This window comes from Geospiza fortis, unplaced genomic scaffold (genome assembly GCF_000277835.1).
Source record: "Geospiza fortis unplaced genomic scaffold, GeoFor_1.0 scaffold538, whole genome shotgun sequence".
NCBI classification, from domain to species: Eukaryota; Metazoa; Chordata; class Aves; order Passeriformes; family Thraupidae; genus Geospiza; species Geospiza fortis.
In genome coordinates, this window is record NW_005054368.1 from 1,325,119 (window position 1) to 1,338,825 (window position 13,707).

A 13,707-nucleotide genomic window follows, 5' to 3' on the forward strand; every position below is an offset into this window, starting at 1 on the left:
GTCCCCGCGGCCGCCCGCCTGTGGAAGCTGCGCGTCCTGCAGGCCGAGCTGAAGATCAACATCCGCCTGACGCCCACGGGGAAGGCCATCCCCATCCGCCTCTTCCTCACCAACGAGTCGGGCTACTACCTGGACATCAGCCTCTACAAGGAGGTGACAGACTCCAGGACGGGCCAGGTACGTCCCTGAGGATGCAGGGCTGGGCGGGAAGGTCGGGAAGGCGATGTGCTCCTTCCTCTGTGGGTTGTGGTGTTTCCAGGGAATCACAGAATGGTTTGGGTTGGGAGGCACCCTGGAGCTCATCCCATTCCAACCCCCCGCCCTGGGCATGGATGTTGGAGTCCTGGATGCTGGGAATTTTAAACTTTCTGTGCTGAAGGGCACAAGAAAATGGAGGCAGTGCAGTGATGAAGTGGCACATCCTCCCATGGACACCTTCCACTAGACCAGGTTGCTTCAAGCCCCATAATACATTTTAATTTAACACAATATTGCCATTCAGCCTGGCCAAAGGAAGGAGAATGGAAAGATAAACTTGCAGCAGCAGATGTGAAAATGTGAGGAATTAAATCAGTCAGGATTTCTGGTTGTTGTGTACATGCCTTCAGTCATTTGGGCAGCTGTTTTCCCAAACAGTTTTCCTCAGAGCGCTCAAAAAAATACTAGAAGAGGAATCACTGCTGATGCTCATCCTGTAGGTTGTAATAAAAAATATTATTAATTACGCATTTATCTGAGTAGATACAAGAAAATCTGTGAACATGTCCTTTAAATTCTAAAGATATAAGGAATGACCTGGGTAAGAAGATGTAAAATTATAGAAGGTGCTTTTATATCATTTTTCTGAAGTGTAATGGGCTCTTTTGGAATGGTTGTGGCTGTTGTGGTATTTCTGTTTTCCATGGTGTGGGAACAGTGTGGTTAACTGAAATACCTACATATGCTAAAATCCATGGAGCATGGGATGCATGGAAAATATTTAAATAGAGAAATGTTTACATCTCCCTCTGTAATCATCTCTCTGCCAGGCAGGAGAAGCAGCAGAATAAATCACTTGGGCACTGTGAATGTAGCACACAAAGTGCTGAGTCACCTTTCTCCCCCTTTTTCCATTTAATTTTTCCAGCGAGCTGCTGGCCGTGGAGTCCATCGAGCTCTGAGATCCCAGAGCAGATAGTGTCAGTGTGTTTTACCTCATTGCTGCCTTTGAGGGGAGATGAGGAAAGAAAAGAACATTTTAATAATCTCCAGCAGCTCAGCTTAACCCTTGAGTTGGGTCAGTCACTTGTGAAGGTCACAAGTGAACTCTGAACTGATGAGCTTTGTTATTTAAAGCTTGGGGAATGGGCTCGTGTGGGTGTGTGAGGCTTTAGCAACTTTCCAGTATTAAATTTGATTTGTTTTCCAGAATTTTAACCACATTTTAGTAAAGAAATATACCGATATTTTTAGGAAGCTTCCCCCTCATGATGGAGGTTTATAGGGCGAGTTCAGATCTGGGGATTTTTCCTGTGTTTTCAGAGGCTTCTTTTAAACTTAGAGAAATCTTTCAAAAAAAAAAATTCAGACATTACTGATGTGCTGGGTACTTTCATGACTTCTGAAGAATGGGAGGATGGCTTCATGCTGAGAGAATGACCCTGATCTCTTGTTTCTCAGTAGTGATAAGTGGTGATGCTCAGCACAGACTTCTCCAGTTCCCTTCAGAGCTGCTGTGGAGCTTTCCAGAGATTTAAGGAGAATTTCCAAGTGCAGATCCTGGCAGATCCCAAGACAGGCATTGCCACAAACACTCATTACCCTGAACAAATGCTTCTCCCATTAAAGAAGCTGCCTCCCAAATCTATGTTTGTGCAGCCTGAAGAGAGCATAAACTGCTGGTTTTATCTAAAAATAAAAATAGGCTTTACTGAATTTTGTGTAACTCTTCAATTAATTCCTCTTCAATTAGCTAAATTCTGTTAAACACATCCTGATCATGTCCCTCCTGCCAGGTGTGTCCCTGTTAAGCAGCGTTTGGGCCGTTTAAGGCGTTTTTATCCCTTTTTAATCTCCTCCTGCTTCTCTGTTGAAAAGCTTCCCGTCCAAGTCCTGCCTGCCCAGAATATATAGTGCCATGAAGCACGGCAGTTGATAATTCATGTTGCTACTCTGGGAAAATCTTTTAAACTTACAATATCAAAACTTCAAGCCCCATGACATATGCAAGTCTTGACCCGGCTGGCGGGCGCAGCCGCGGATCCCCATCCATAAATAACAGAGCTCTCCTGGCTGCTGCCAGCATCCACGGGCACAGACAGGGGCTCAGGGGAGCTGCTGGGGACTGGCAGCTCCTCTCAGGGCTCAGTTTGTGCTGGGGATGTGGCTCTGTGTGCTCTGGGCTCTGCTGGCATGGGCAGTGAGTCTGGGATGCCGGGACGGTGCAGTGACGGTCCTGAGGTGTCCCCAAAGGGCAGCAGGGTGTGATGGAGCCTGGCTGTGCCAGCCTGAGCAGCCTTGCAGAGGGCAGGGATGAGCAGGCTGCAGCAGCCTGGGGGGTTTTGCTGAGGGCTGGATCAGCTCAGTGTTCAGAACCCCTGGTTTGTCCTGCAGATCATGTTCCAGGCGTATGGGGACAAGCAGGGACCACTCCACGGGATGCTGATCAACACTCCCTACGTGACCAAGGACCTGCTGCAGTCCAAGAGGTTCCAGGCACAGACTTTAGGGACGTCCTATGTCTATGACATTCCTGAGATGTTCAGGCAGGTGAGTGTTCTTTGGGCTGTCCTTGGTGCTCTTCTCTTTGCCATGCTGATTGTCAGGGGAGCCAGGGGCCTGGAGTGGCTGCCAGTGGTCCCCAGGGAGTATCAGCGATGGATTGAGTCAACTTTGAATGAAACTGGGATAAACTGCTGCTGGAGTTCCATTAATGAGTCAAACAGCGAAACATAAACCACCTCCCCTCTCTTGCTGTTGTTTGTTTTCCCACCTTGTCATCTGCCCTTCCTGGGTGGTGTTTCTGATTTGCTGGTTCTATCCCAAACCACCTCGTTCGCATTTCACTTTGGGTGAAACTGTTTCACGATTGAAATCCCAGAGCAGGTGCTGTCCCTGGAATACTGTCAGTCACACTGGCAGGAGAGGGGTATTTCAGGGTGCCCTGAGTTGGGAACAACCCCAAATTCTGCTGGGAATACCACACTGGAGTAGATTGAAATATAAATATTAATGTAGATATTTACATTATATACAATATAATGTTATATATATTATATATACAACATAATGTAAATATAACTTATGTTATATATGATAAAATGTAAATATTTATATTTAAATAATTATATTTAAATTATTCTATTTCTATTATTTATATCGATATTATATTTATATTATGTAATATAACTATATTTATATTATTGTACTATTATATAACAATATTATTATATTAGTATGATATTATTATATTAGTATAATATTATATTAGTATAGTATTATTATATTTATAATAATATTAATGTAAATATTAAGTAAATTGAAGTATAAATATAAATATAAATATAAATATAAATATAAATATAAATATAAATATAAATATAAACATTTACGGGTGGCATTGCTGACGAGGATTTCTCCTTGCCCCCAGTCTCTGATCAAGCTGTGGAACTCCATGAACGAGCACGCCGTCCTGCCACCAGCACCTCTGCCCTCTGACATCCTGACCTACACGGAGCTGGTGCTGGATGACCAGGGCCAGCTCGTGCACATGAACAGGCTGCCAGGAGGAAATGAGGCAAGTGCCCCTTCCCTCTCCGCCCCACAGGACCTTGTGCTTTGGGCTGGGTTTGGCCATTGTAATGAGAATTTACCAGCCGGGCACAGAATCTATCCGTTCAGCCTTTCACAGATGGAATCTCACTCTTGAAAATGAGATTTTTGTTTCATTAAAAATTAATACCTTCCCTACAATGGGTATTTTAACTTCCCTAGTAAATGATGATTCCATTTCAAACCTGTGCCTGTGCTGGGCTTCCTTCATAATTAAAAAATGCTCATTCAGCTGTTCCAGGTAACTGGGGTTTGTGTTTGAGCAAAATGTGTTTTACAAGACTAAATAGAAGTATTTTCGTTTGCTGAGAAAAACCCAAACCACAGGAAAATCTGTTTTATGCTTCCATTTCCATCCTCCCCACACAGTTTGTATCAAGGTGTGTGGAACCTCCCACTCTAGAGCAGGATTTACTCAAGAGTTACAACGAGCTGATGCTGGGGGTGGCAGAGTCACTCCTGGAGCTGGAGCAGGAGGAGACTTTGCTGGCATGGTGGGGTTTTGCTGGGTGCAAAATAATTGCAGCTTTGGGATGACTGCAGAGTAAAGAGAACCACTAGAAGATGTGGTGGTTATTTTTGCGGGAATTAGTAAGTGAATGTTCGAAAGTAATTTAAATTTGAACAGCTCTAAGTGATGGTATCATTTATTTTTTCTTGGTGTCGTTGAACTGTATTTTCCTAAAATCACAGTAAGGTTTGCAAAGGCTCTGTTCAACCCATCAGGGTAGGGATGCAAGGAAGCAGAGGTTTTCCTCACCATTTCCTGCATGGATCTGGTCAGGGGGGAAGGTTTGGAACAGGATTTTTGCAAATTACCCCTGATGGTGTCCGTGGGGTCGCTGCGGCCTTGTCTTCTGCTGGACTTGAGCAGAAATGTTTGGACTGGTCTGATTAAAGCTGGAATGAGCTATTCCCTGCGTTCCCAGTGCAGGCTGAGGCTGCTGGGGAGCCTTGTGCCATCATCTTTCTCTCCTTCCCTGCTCTCATTCAGCGTTGGAGTGGATGGTGGCTGGGGAAATAGCAAAGTCCCTCAGGGACGTCGCTCTGTTCTTGCTGAAATTACAAGCACAGAGCTGTCTGGGCATGAACATGTAGTGTTTACTCTGCCAGTATGAATACAAATAGTCTTATTATAAGAGATTCTGTACCCAAAGACCACCAAAAAAAAAATAAAAAAATTAGGGGATTTTTTTTAACCCTTGGTAGACTTGGTTGTGCTGGGTCTGTAAAGAAATCACATGGCCATTGTGGTGTGTGGAGTGTTGGTATTTAAATTAATCTGACCTGATGTGATCTGTCAAATGTCTTCTTGCCCAGAGGGGTTGTAGAGGCTGTGGGCTCCCCATCCCTGGCAGTGCCCAAGGCCAGGTTGGACGGGTTTGGAGCACCCTGGGACAGTGGGAGGTGTCCCTGCCATGGCAGGGGTGGCACTGGGTGGGCACTGAGGTCCCTCCAGCTCTGAGTCTGTGCCCCAGAGATGCAGAGCTGGTCCCAGTGAGCTGACTGACAGGTGAAATAGGAACTTCGCAGGGAAATGTGAGATTTTTATTATTATTTTTCCTTCTTGCCAGCAAAAGGTGCTGATTCTCTGAATTCAAACTCATTGGAGAGATTGCCCCTTGTGTTTTCTAGTAAAGAGGGGATGTCTGCTGGGAATTGCTGTCTGTGGTAAAGGTTGTTGTTTTTGGGTACATTCAGGCTCCTGCTCTCCTTGTTTTGGATCAGAGGCTCAGAGCCATTCCCACAGTTCCAGGGGGAGCCTGGCACTGGGGGATCAGGGCTTGGCCTTCCTGACAGCTGCATTTCCTCCGTGTGAAAAGGGGTCAAGACCCCCCTGCTGTTACAGCATTCAGCTGAGCTGAGTGCCCCGAGAGTCTGAGCTGATGGGAGGAATTGAGAAAGCAGCATAAAATCAGGAGATGTGTGGGCAGCATGTTCAGCCAGAGCTGCAGTGCCTGCTCTGGCAGGGGCAGGGCAGGAGCTCCAACCTGGGGCTCTCCCTGGCCTCACAGAGCTGGCAAGCAGCATTTTGGGCAATAATCTGTCTGTGTTTTCGGGACAAACTTGAGGTCTCAGGGCTTCTCCCAATCCCAGAGGTTTTTCTGGTAGCTCAGGACCGCTCCCCTCGCCCACCACACCGTTGCAGTAATTAGCTCTTTGCTGTGGTCTCAACAAAGAAGCCAGGGAATTAATGGGCTGTGAAAATACAAGTTGCTCTATATTCCTAGACTGCTCTGGCTGCTCCAGAGCAGAGGGTCCCAGTCCTTGTGCTGCTGGGGCACAGCACCATCACTACAGGGCCTTTTCCATCCCCTGACCAGCCAGAGGACACCTCTTTTTCCACTTTGGCACAGAATGCCAGACTGGTTTGGGTTGGAAGGACCTTAAACCTCATCCTGTTCCACCCCTGCCGTGGGGCTGTGCTAAAATGGGGAATTCTCTGAAAGGGCTGGGAATTGGTGAGCACAGAGCAGTTGAGGAGTGTCTCCACCACTGTGTAAATCACCGTGCTGGAGACAAGACCTGGAGCACAGTGACACCCCCTTCAAAGCCCAGGGCTTTGTTCCCCAGATTAGCATATTAGCACAAATCTCAGTGTGAAAAGGTAATTCCCTCAGCCCCTTGCAGAACTCAATATATTCCTTGTCAGTCCTGAGCCAGGCATTGAGATGCTTTTCTATAGCACTTTATGTATTTTGACTACAATTTCCCCTGATCCTCTGGCACCGGGAAAGCACCAGCTGCTGATAAGACCCAACTAATCTTCAAGGACAAGGAGAAAGTGATGTAAGGAGGGCCTGCAGCAACACCCCACATCCCCCTTCATCCCTCTGCCGGTGCCCATGGAAAATGTCATTTCCCCCACTGGCACTAGATGTCACAGTTTTTCCTCCTCAGTAGCACGAGGATCAGAAATAATCCACAATCACCGCTGCTGGCTGGAGCTTTGGCTGCTGCACCTTTCCTGGCTGGCGGGGGAGGTTTGGCCAGGGGAAGTTCAGGATGGCACAGGGCTCCTGGAACGCTGCTCTGGTGGCTTCCCGGATTGCCAGAGGCAGGAAGGTGTAGCTAATGCATTTTCTACTAGCACAGCTTCATCGCTGAGCTGCATGTTCTGCTTTGTCACCCCCTGTTCCTGCATTTTATGGCAGGCACAGGGAATTAAAACAGCAGCCAGAGCTGCAGATTTCTTGGAGGGTTTTCAAATCCCCAAATCCAAGCCTTCCAGGAACAGGGATGGAAGAGGTGGCACAGTTTTATTCTCTGTGCTCATACAGATGTTTGAGCAGGTGGGTGTGGGTCACATGGATACAGGAATGTTCTTGCCCACAGGAAAGCCCCTGATGAAGGCTGTGTGTTGCTCTCTGTAATGTATCTTTACCCATCTGTAATTTCTCCATGGAGAGGGTGGCCAGGCACTTGAAGGGTGGTTTGGAGTCCCCATCCCTGGAGGTGTCCAAGGAATGACTGGATGTGGCACTCTGGCCTGGGTGACAAGGTGGGGATGGGTCACAGGTTGGAGTTGATGATCTTGGAGGTCTTTTCCAAAGCTGGGTGGTTCTGGGATTCTGTGACACCTTTCCCTGAGCTCTTGGTGTCATGCTGGAGCTGCTCCCTCCCATTGCTCAGATCGTGCCAGCGTGCTTGGCTGGGCTGCCACCACCACTTGGATTGCTGAGGGACACCTTTTCCAGAGCCAAGAAGGAATCCTGGGTTTTGGCACTCCACCCTTGTCAAGGCACGGAGCTGGAATGCCCCTGGCAAGCCATGTGCACTCTGCCCTTTTCCTGGGAGCTGGTTCGTGCTCCAGATAAAAATGTAAAAGCTCTGCACAGTGTAAGTGCAGAGAGTCACTCTTTTAGATCTGAAGTTCCAGGCACCAGATTCAAATGTTGAAATGCCAAAATTGCTGCATCTGCACCAAGTAAATACCCACATTCAGCTTTCCAAATTTGGATGTGAAGCCTGGCCTTCAGTCTCCAGGCTCAGCACCATCCTGTAGTGAGGGAAGTAGAATAAACCAGCACTGATCTCTTCTCTCTGGTGCCCAGTGACGGCACCTGAGGGAACAGCTGGAGCTGTGCCAGGGGAGGGTTTAGGTTGGATATCAGGAAAAGGTTTTTCTCCCAGAGGGTAGTGGAGCTCTCAACAAGCTCCCAGGGAGTGGTCAAGGCTGTCAGAGCTCCAGGAGTGTTTGGACAACCCTCTCAGGGATGCACAAGGTGGGATTGTTGAGGTGTGTGTGCAGGGACATGAGTTAGACTGGATGATCCCTTCCAGCTCAGGATATTCCGTGAATCTGCCGGCTGTGCTTCTCCAGGAATTACAGAACCTGCCAGAGAGAGGCTGCAAAGCTCCCTGTCCCCAGCAGCAGCTGCCAGTGGCATTGGCTCCCCTCTGCTCGGAGCCTGCTGTGCTTCCCGGAGGGAGCCTGGGATCGGCTCCTTCCCCGCTCCCCTCGGAGCCTGCTGTCAACAGCTCTGCCTGCCACCGGCAGTCAATTTGGAACTGCATCAGTGTGTGTATTACTGTTCCCATCGATAGTGCAATTAATGTTGAAGTCAATTTTGGTGTTAATTTTAGGCCATGATTAGTGTTGACACTGGGTGTCAAACGAGCGGCGTTTACGAGCGCCGGGGAAGCGCCGTTCGTTAGCGCGCCCGTTTTACTGGCTCTTAATGCTTCCATTAAGGCCAGGATGGAGTGGGAGAAGGTGTGTGTAAAATTATACATCTGAAACTTGGGTGTCATCTCCGTGTGTCTGCGAGGCTGGGGCCGTTCAGGGAGCAAATGACAGCTGAGCACTGAATCCTAATCACAGTTTGGAGCATCAGAAATAATGATCACTTCTGATCGGGGCTTGTGAATAATTCATCCCCTTTGATTTTCACGTGCTGCCCACTGATACTTTTCAAACCAAATGTGTTCCTACAGGAGAATAATGGTCCCACTTCTTATGGAAATACCAGGGCACAAATCATTTTGCCAACATAAAAACAGTTAAATAAGACGGTTCCTGCTTTTATTTTTCCTCCACCTCTTCTTCACTCCTGGGTGTGCTGGGAATGGAGCCGTGGCAGGAGCAGCACTTCCAAACTGTGCTGCCTCTTCAAAAGAGCCTGTTCCAAAGCCAGGGCTGCTCACCATCACCTACCATTGCCTGCCAGTGCTCTTAGGTGATTAGCTCAGCCTGGCTAATTAACCTGGGAACTCTCCAGTTTTTGGAGTGCTGCCGTTAACTTAAAAATCTCGTTATTCCTTTTTTTTTTTTTTTTTTTTGGAATAGAAAGCCATTCTCCACTGCCCATAAATCTCAACTGAATCTAGCAAATTCATAGCAAAAAAAATCCTTAGTTGTGCAGATCCCCGTGGCTTTTATTACTGGATAAATGGCACAAAACATGTGATGAATTGGGGAGGCAAAAGATGCCCATGTTAATAGTGGTGCACTTTTAATTTTTTTTTTCCTAAACTCTGTAGGGTTGCTCCATATTTGCCAACTGTAAACTGTTTTCAGGAGTTTGTGCCCTGGCCAGGTTGTTTCTGTTCTACTGGTGAGCATTGGCAAAAGGGACTTTACTGGTGTAGGGGACCTACGACCTTGGGTTAGGAAACTATTTCAACACCTCTGTTACAATCTGAGTTTTCTAAATAAGAAATGCCTTAAATTGGCCTGTTTCCTGTGCTGCCAAAAATCCTCAAGCTGCTGTAAGTGAGGAAAATCTCTTACATCCTGGTGGATGGGATGGAGTGTCCCCTGGTCCATCACTGGTCCCTCAGCCCTGGCTGATGGGGTCAGTGTGGCTGTAAGGAAACAACTGTCAGGGATTTTTGTTCCCTTCCTTGGAGCTGGTGCAGCATCTCTCTGTTCCAAACCCTGCAGTTGGATGCTGAGGTGGAACTGTAGATCTGCAAATGTTCAGAGGCAAAAAGATTATTCTGTTCCGACTTGTCAGAGTAGGAGTGGAGCAATCCAAGGAGAAGGTGAACTGAAACACTCTGTTAACTTGCAATCTCAGCTCTTGGAAGGGGAGGTGTAAGGAAGGATCTGCCAGTAGCTGGCTGTAATATTTTTGGATTGCTGCCTGCTTTACTTCCAATGACCCTTTGATTAATTCCTCTGCCTCTTTATTTTTTTTAATGAGCCTATTATGGCATATCTTATTGCAGATGCTGATTGGATCTGGGCTGTGTATTGTGCCATTTGGATGTGGATTAAATGGCACAGATCTATCTGCTGCCTCTCCCCCTCCCGCTTTAGTTCATCATGCTCAGAATTCCGAGGCTCCACAATGAGAGTCTCAGCCCTGCTGATTGCAGAGGATGTGCAATCGGCTTGAGGAATGTGTACTCAGGGCTTATGATCCTTGGGCAAGCGGGGACTGGGTGATGCATGTGGCTTTCAAGGGACGCTGCTGCTCCCATCTGTTAATGGCACTCGGAGCCCCGAGCGCTGCCTGAGGGATGGGGCAGGCAGGGAGGGAGAGAGGGAGGGATGCTGCTGATCCTCCAGGAGATGGGGCAGGCAGAGAGCTGAGGGATGCTGCTGATCCTCCAGGAGATGGGCCGGCAGAGATCAGTGATTTTTTGGGAAAGAAAAATGTGTGGCAGAAGGCATTGCTTAGCCAGGTGGGTTTGGGATGGAGCTGCTGTGAAATTGGGGAAGAGAGGACGAAATGAAGGGATATTTGAGATAGTAATGAAATGAAAAGGTGGTTAGAATGAGGGTTGGGTGAGGGGGACGAGGGTGTGGGGTGATACCTGGGAATGCTGTGCAGCAGCACATCCCACCTCACCCTGGGAGCACAGGGAATGCACAGCTCCTGTGAGAGGGACGTGTTGGACTGTGATAAACCCCTGAATGGGGAGAGGGAGAACCAGTGTGAGTGTCCTGGTGGGGTGAGAGCAGTGCAGAGCGTGCTCCATGGAGTGTGGGAAGGATCAAGTGCTTCCAGCTGTGCTGTGCACTGGCAGAGCCCATCAGAGCTGCTGTCATGCCCAGGAAAATATGCCAAGTCCAAGAGAATCCCTGTGTGACTCCTTTCTCTCACACCTTGAGGACACAACATTTATTTGGTGCCATTCTCTGCTCTTGGCCTGCAGATCGGCATGGTGGCCTGGAAGATGACCCTGAAGACGCCGGAGTACCCAGAGGGCCGGGATATCATTGTCATAGGCAATGACATCACGTACAAGATCGGCTCCTTCGGGCCCCAGGAGGACGTGCTGTTCCTCAGGGCCTCGGAGCTGGCCCGGGCTCAGGGCATCCCCCGCATCTACGTGGCTGCCAACAGCGGCGCCCGCATCGGGCTGGCCGAGGAGATCCGACACATGTTCCACGTGGCCTGGGAGGACCCTGACAACCCCTACAAGGTGAGGGAACCACTGCAGGAAATGCTGCAGCAGCCCACAGCAGGCTTGCTTTGATAGCGCCTTATTATATTTCCCTAGACAGAGGGAGGAATGACGAATTTGATTCTGTGTTCTTAGAAGGTTAATTTATTATCTTGCAATACGATATTATGTAAAGGAATACTGTACTAAACTATGCTGAAGGATACAGAAAGAATACTTATAGAAGGTTAAAAAGATAATAGTGAAAACTCGTGGCTCTTTCTAGAATTTCGACACAGTTTGACTGTGGTTGGCCAATAAGTTAAAACAATTCACATGAAACTAATGAAACAATCTCCAAACACATTCCAACACAGCAAAACACAGGAGAAGCAATGAGAAAATATTGTTTTCCTTTTTCTCTGGGACTTCTCAGCTTCCCAGGAAAAGAATCCTAAACAAAAAGATTTTTCCAGAAAATAAAACTGTAACAGCACCTCTTGTATCAGAGGTGAGGGTAAAGATTTCAGAGTGGCACATTCAAGGTTCTCCTTGGTGTTGGATGTGGAACACTGGAAATGCCCAGTGCTAAGCTGGATGAAACTGGGAGCAACCTGGTCCTTTCTAACCCAGACTATTCCACGACAGGATTTTACCATCTCCCAGGCAGCAGGTTGGCATCCAGAAGGAGTTAGTGCTAAATATTGCACCATTCCCAGCTAAATATTGCACCACATTCCCAGCTTTCACTGGCCTCAGCTGCATCTCCAGTGCTGAGAGAATATTCTTATCACTCTGTGGAATTTAATTCTGCCCCTGTGAAAGTTTGTTTCTGGTGGGCGTTACTGGGGATGAGGAAGGGGCTACAGGTGGGACTGGGATGAATGAGCTGTTTTTCCCTGCAGGGATACAAATACCTGTACCTGACTCCTCAAGACTATAAGAAAGTCAGTGCCCTGAACTCTGTTCACTGTGAGCACGTGGAGGAAAATGGAGAGTCCAGGTAGGAATGGAAAGCTTTCTGTTCATCCTTGGGGCATGCATGGCATGTCCTTGTCCTCAGCTGGGGCATTCCCTAGGGACAGGGGATAGAGGCATGGGAGGAGGAAGTGAAGAAAAGGTGAGAGCCTTGTTGTAATCCTTGCTCTTTTCTTTTTTCCCTTTGTCTCCATTCCCTTCCTTTCTTAATTCCCTTTCCCTTCCTTCATTTTCCTATTAATCAGCCTGCTCCTCAGGTCCTGTGGGAATGGCAGGACACTTTCCTCAGGCCTTCCTCTCCCTTGGCCTTTCCCCTGGCAGCGCTGCTCCTGTGGGAAGGTTCCATGGTGCTGCAGGATGGGCCCTGCCCAGCCCCTGCCCGGGCTTCATGCGCATTTCTCCTTGGAACCTTAATGATATTTAGTCACTTTCCATTTTCTTTGTAGCAAACTGATTCAGCAAATCACTGGACCTTGTGACTCAGGGGCTGTGTGTGTCTCCCTCAGGTACAAGATAACAGATATTATCGGCAAGGAGGACGGGCTTGGAGTAGAGAACCTCAGAGCAGCTGGCATGATTGCTGGAGAATCATCTTTAGCCTATGATAGTGTTATCACCATCAGCTTGGTAATCCCCCACTGCTTTCTATTCTTCAAATGTATTGTCTGTTTCAGCTAAAAATCCTGTGATGATATCCCAAGCATCCATCTGGGATCAGCCTTCTGGCTGATGGAAATGGGCTGCTGTAGGCTTTGAGCAATGCTCCTGGCACCAGTGCAGGGCTGGGTCCCCTCCACACTCAATCTAAAACACTTCAGGCATTTGGCCTCGTATTTGCTCAGTCTGAAAATTGCTGCTTCTCTTTTTTTTTTTTAAATAAAATACATTTACGTTCAGATCCTGTGTTTTACAAACCAGCGGATTCTGGAATTTTCCAGCGAGACTAGATTTCATGGCCTTGTACTACAAACACACCTAGTTTTATCGCAATGTTTGAATCAATAGGTTGGGGCTGTGTGGAGAGACAGAAATCAATGCTGTTATTTTTTTTTTTTTTTTCCTTTTTTTATCCTTTTTCCCTTTTTCCCCAGGTGACGTGTCGGGCGATCGGGATCGGGGCCTACATCGTGCGGCTGGGCCAGAGAACCATCCAGGTGGAGAACTCCCACATCATCCTCACCGGCTGTGGGGCCCTCAACAAGGTGGGTGCCTGCATCTGAGCCCTCAGAGCCCTCAGGGGGCAGCTGGGGCTGCTCGTGGAGCCTGGCATGCTGTGGGTTCAAGGAGGAGAAGCAGCTCTGCACAGAGGGTGTGTGCGACCGTGCTCACAGGGCTCTTAGGATGAGGGGGGAGACGGAGATCTGACTGTATTTCAGAAGGCTTGATTTATTATTTTATGATATATATTACACTAAAACTATACTAAAAGAATAAAAGAAAGGGTTTCATCTCAGAAGGCTAGCTAAGCTAAGAATAGAATCAGAAAGAATGATAACAAAGGCTTCTGTCTCGGGCTCTCTGTTCCATCCTGCTGGGCTGTGATTGGCCATTAATTATAAACATCTAAGATGGGCCAATCAA

At 47.8% G+C, this 13,707-nt stretch overlaps 1 protein-coding gene across 1 annotated transcript in view; it reads left to right on the top strand.

Annotated features, from left to right (window-relative positions):
- ACACA (acetyl-CoA carboxylase alpha) overlaps window positions 1–13,707 on the top strand; it is a 97,500-nt gene that overhangs the window by 51,680 nt on the left and 32,113 nt on the right. Inside the window, 7 exon segments of the mRNA XM_005424387.2 lie at window positions 1–177; window positions 2,593–2,748; window positions 3,629–3,775; window positions 10,918–11,187; window positions 12,054–12,151; window positions 12,633–12,753; window positions 13,218–13,328. The exon segment at window positions 1–177 is cut by the window's left edge and continues 20 nt beyond it. Coding sequence (XP_005424444.1) covers window positions 1–177; window positions 2,593–2,748; window positions 3,629–3,775; window positions 10,918–11,187; window positions 12,054–12,151; window positions 12,633–12,753; window positions 13,218–13,328 — 1,080 coding nt within the window.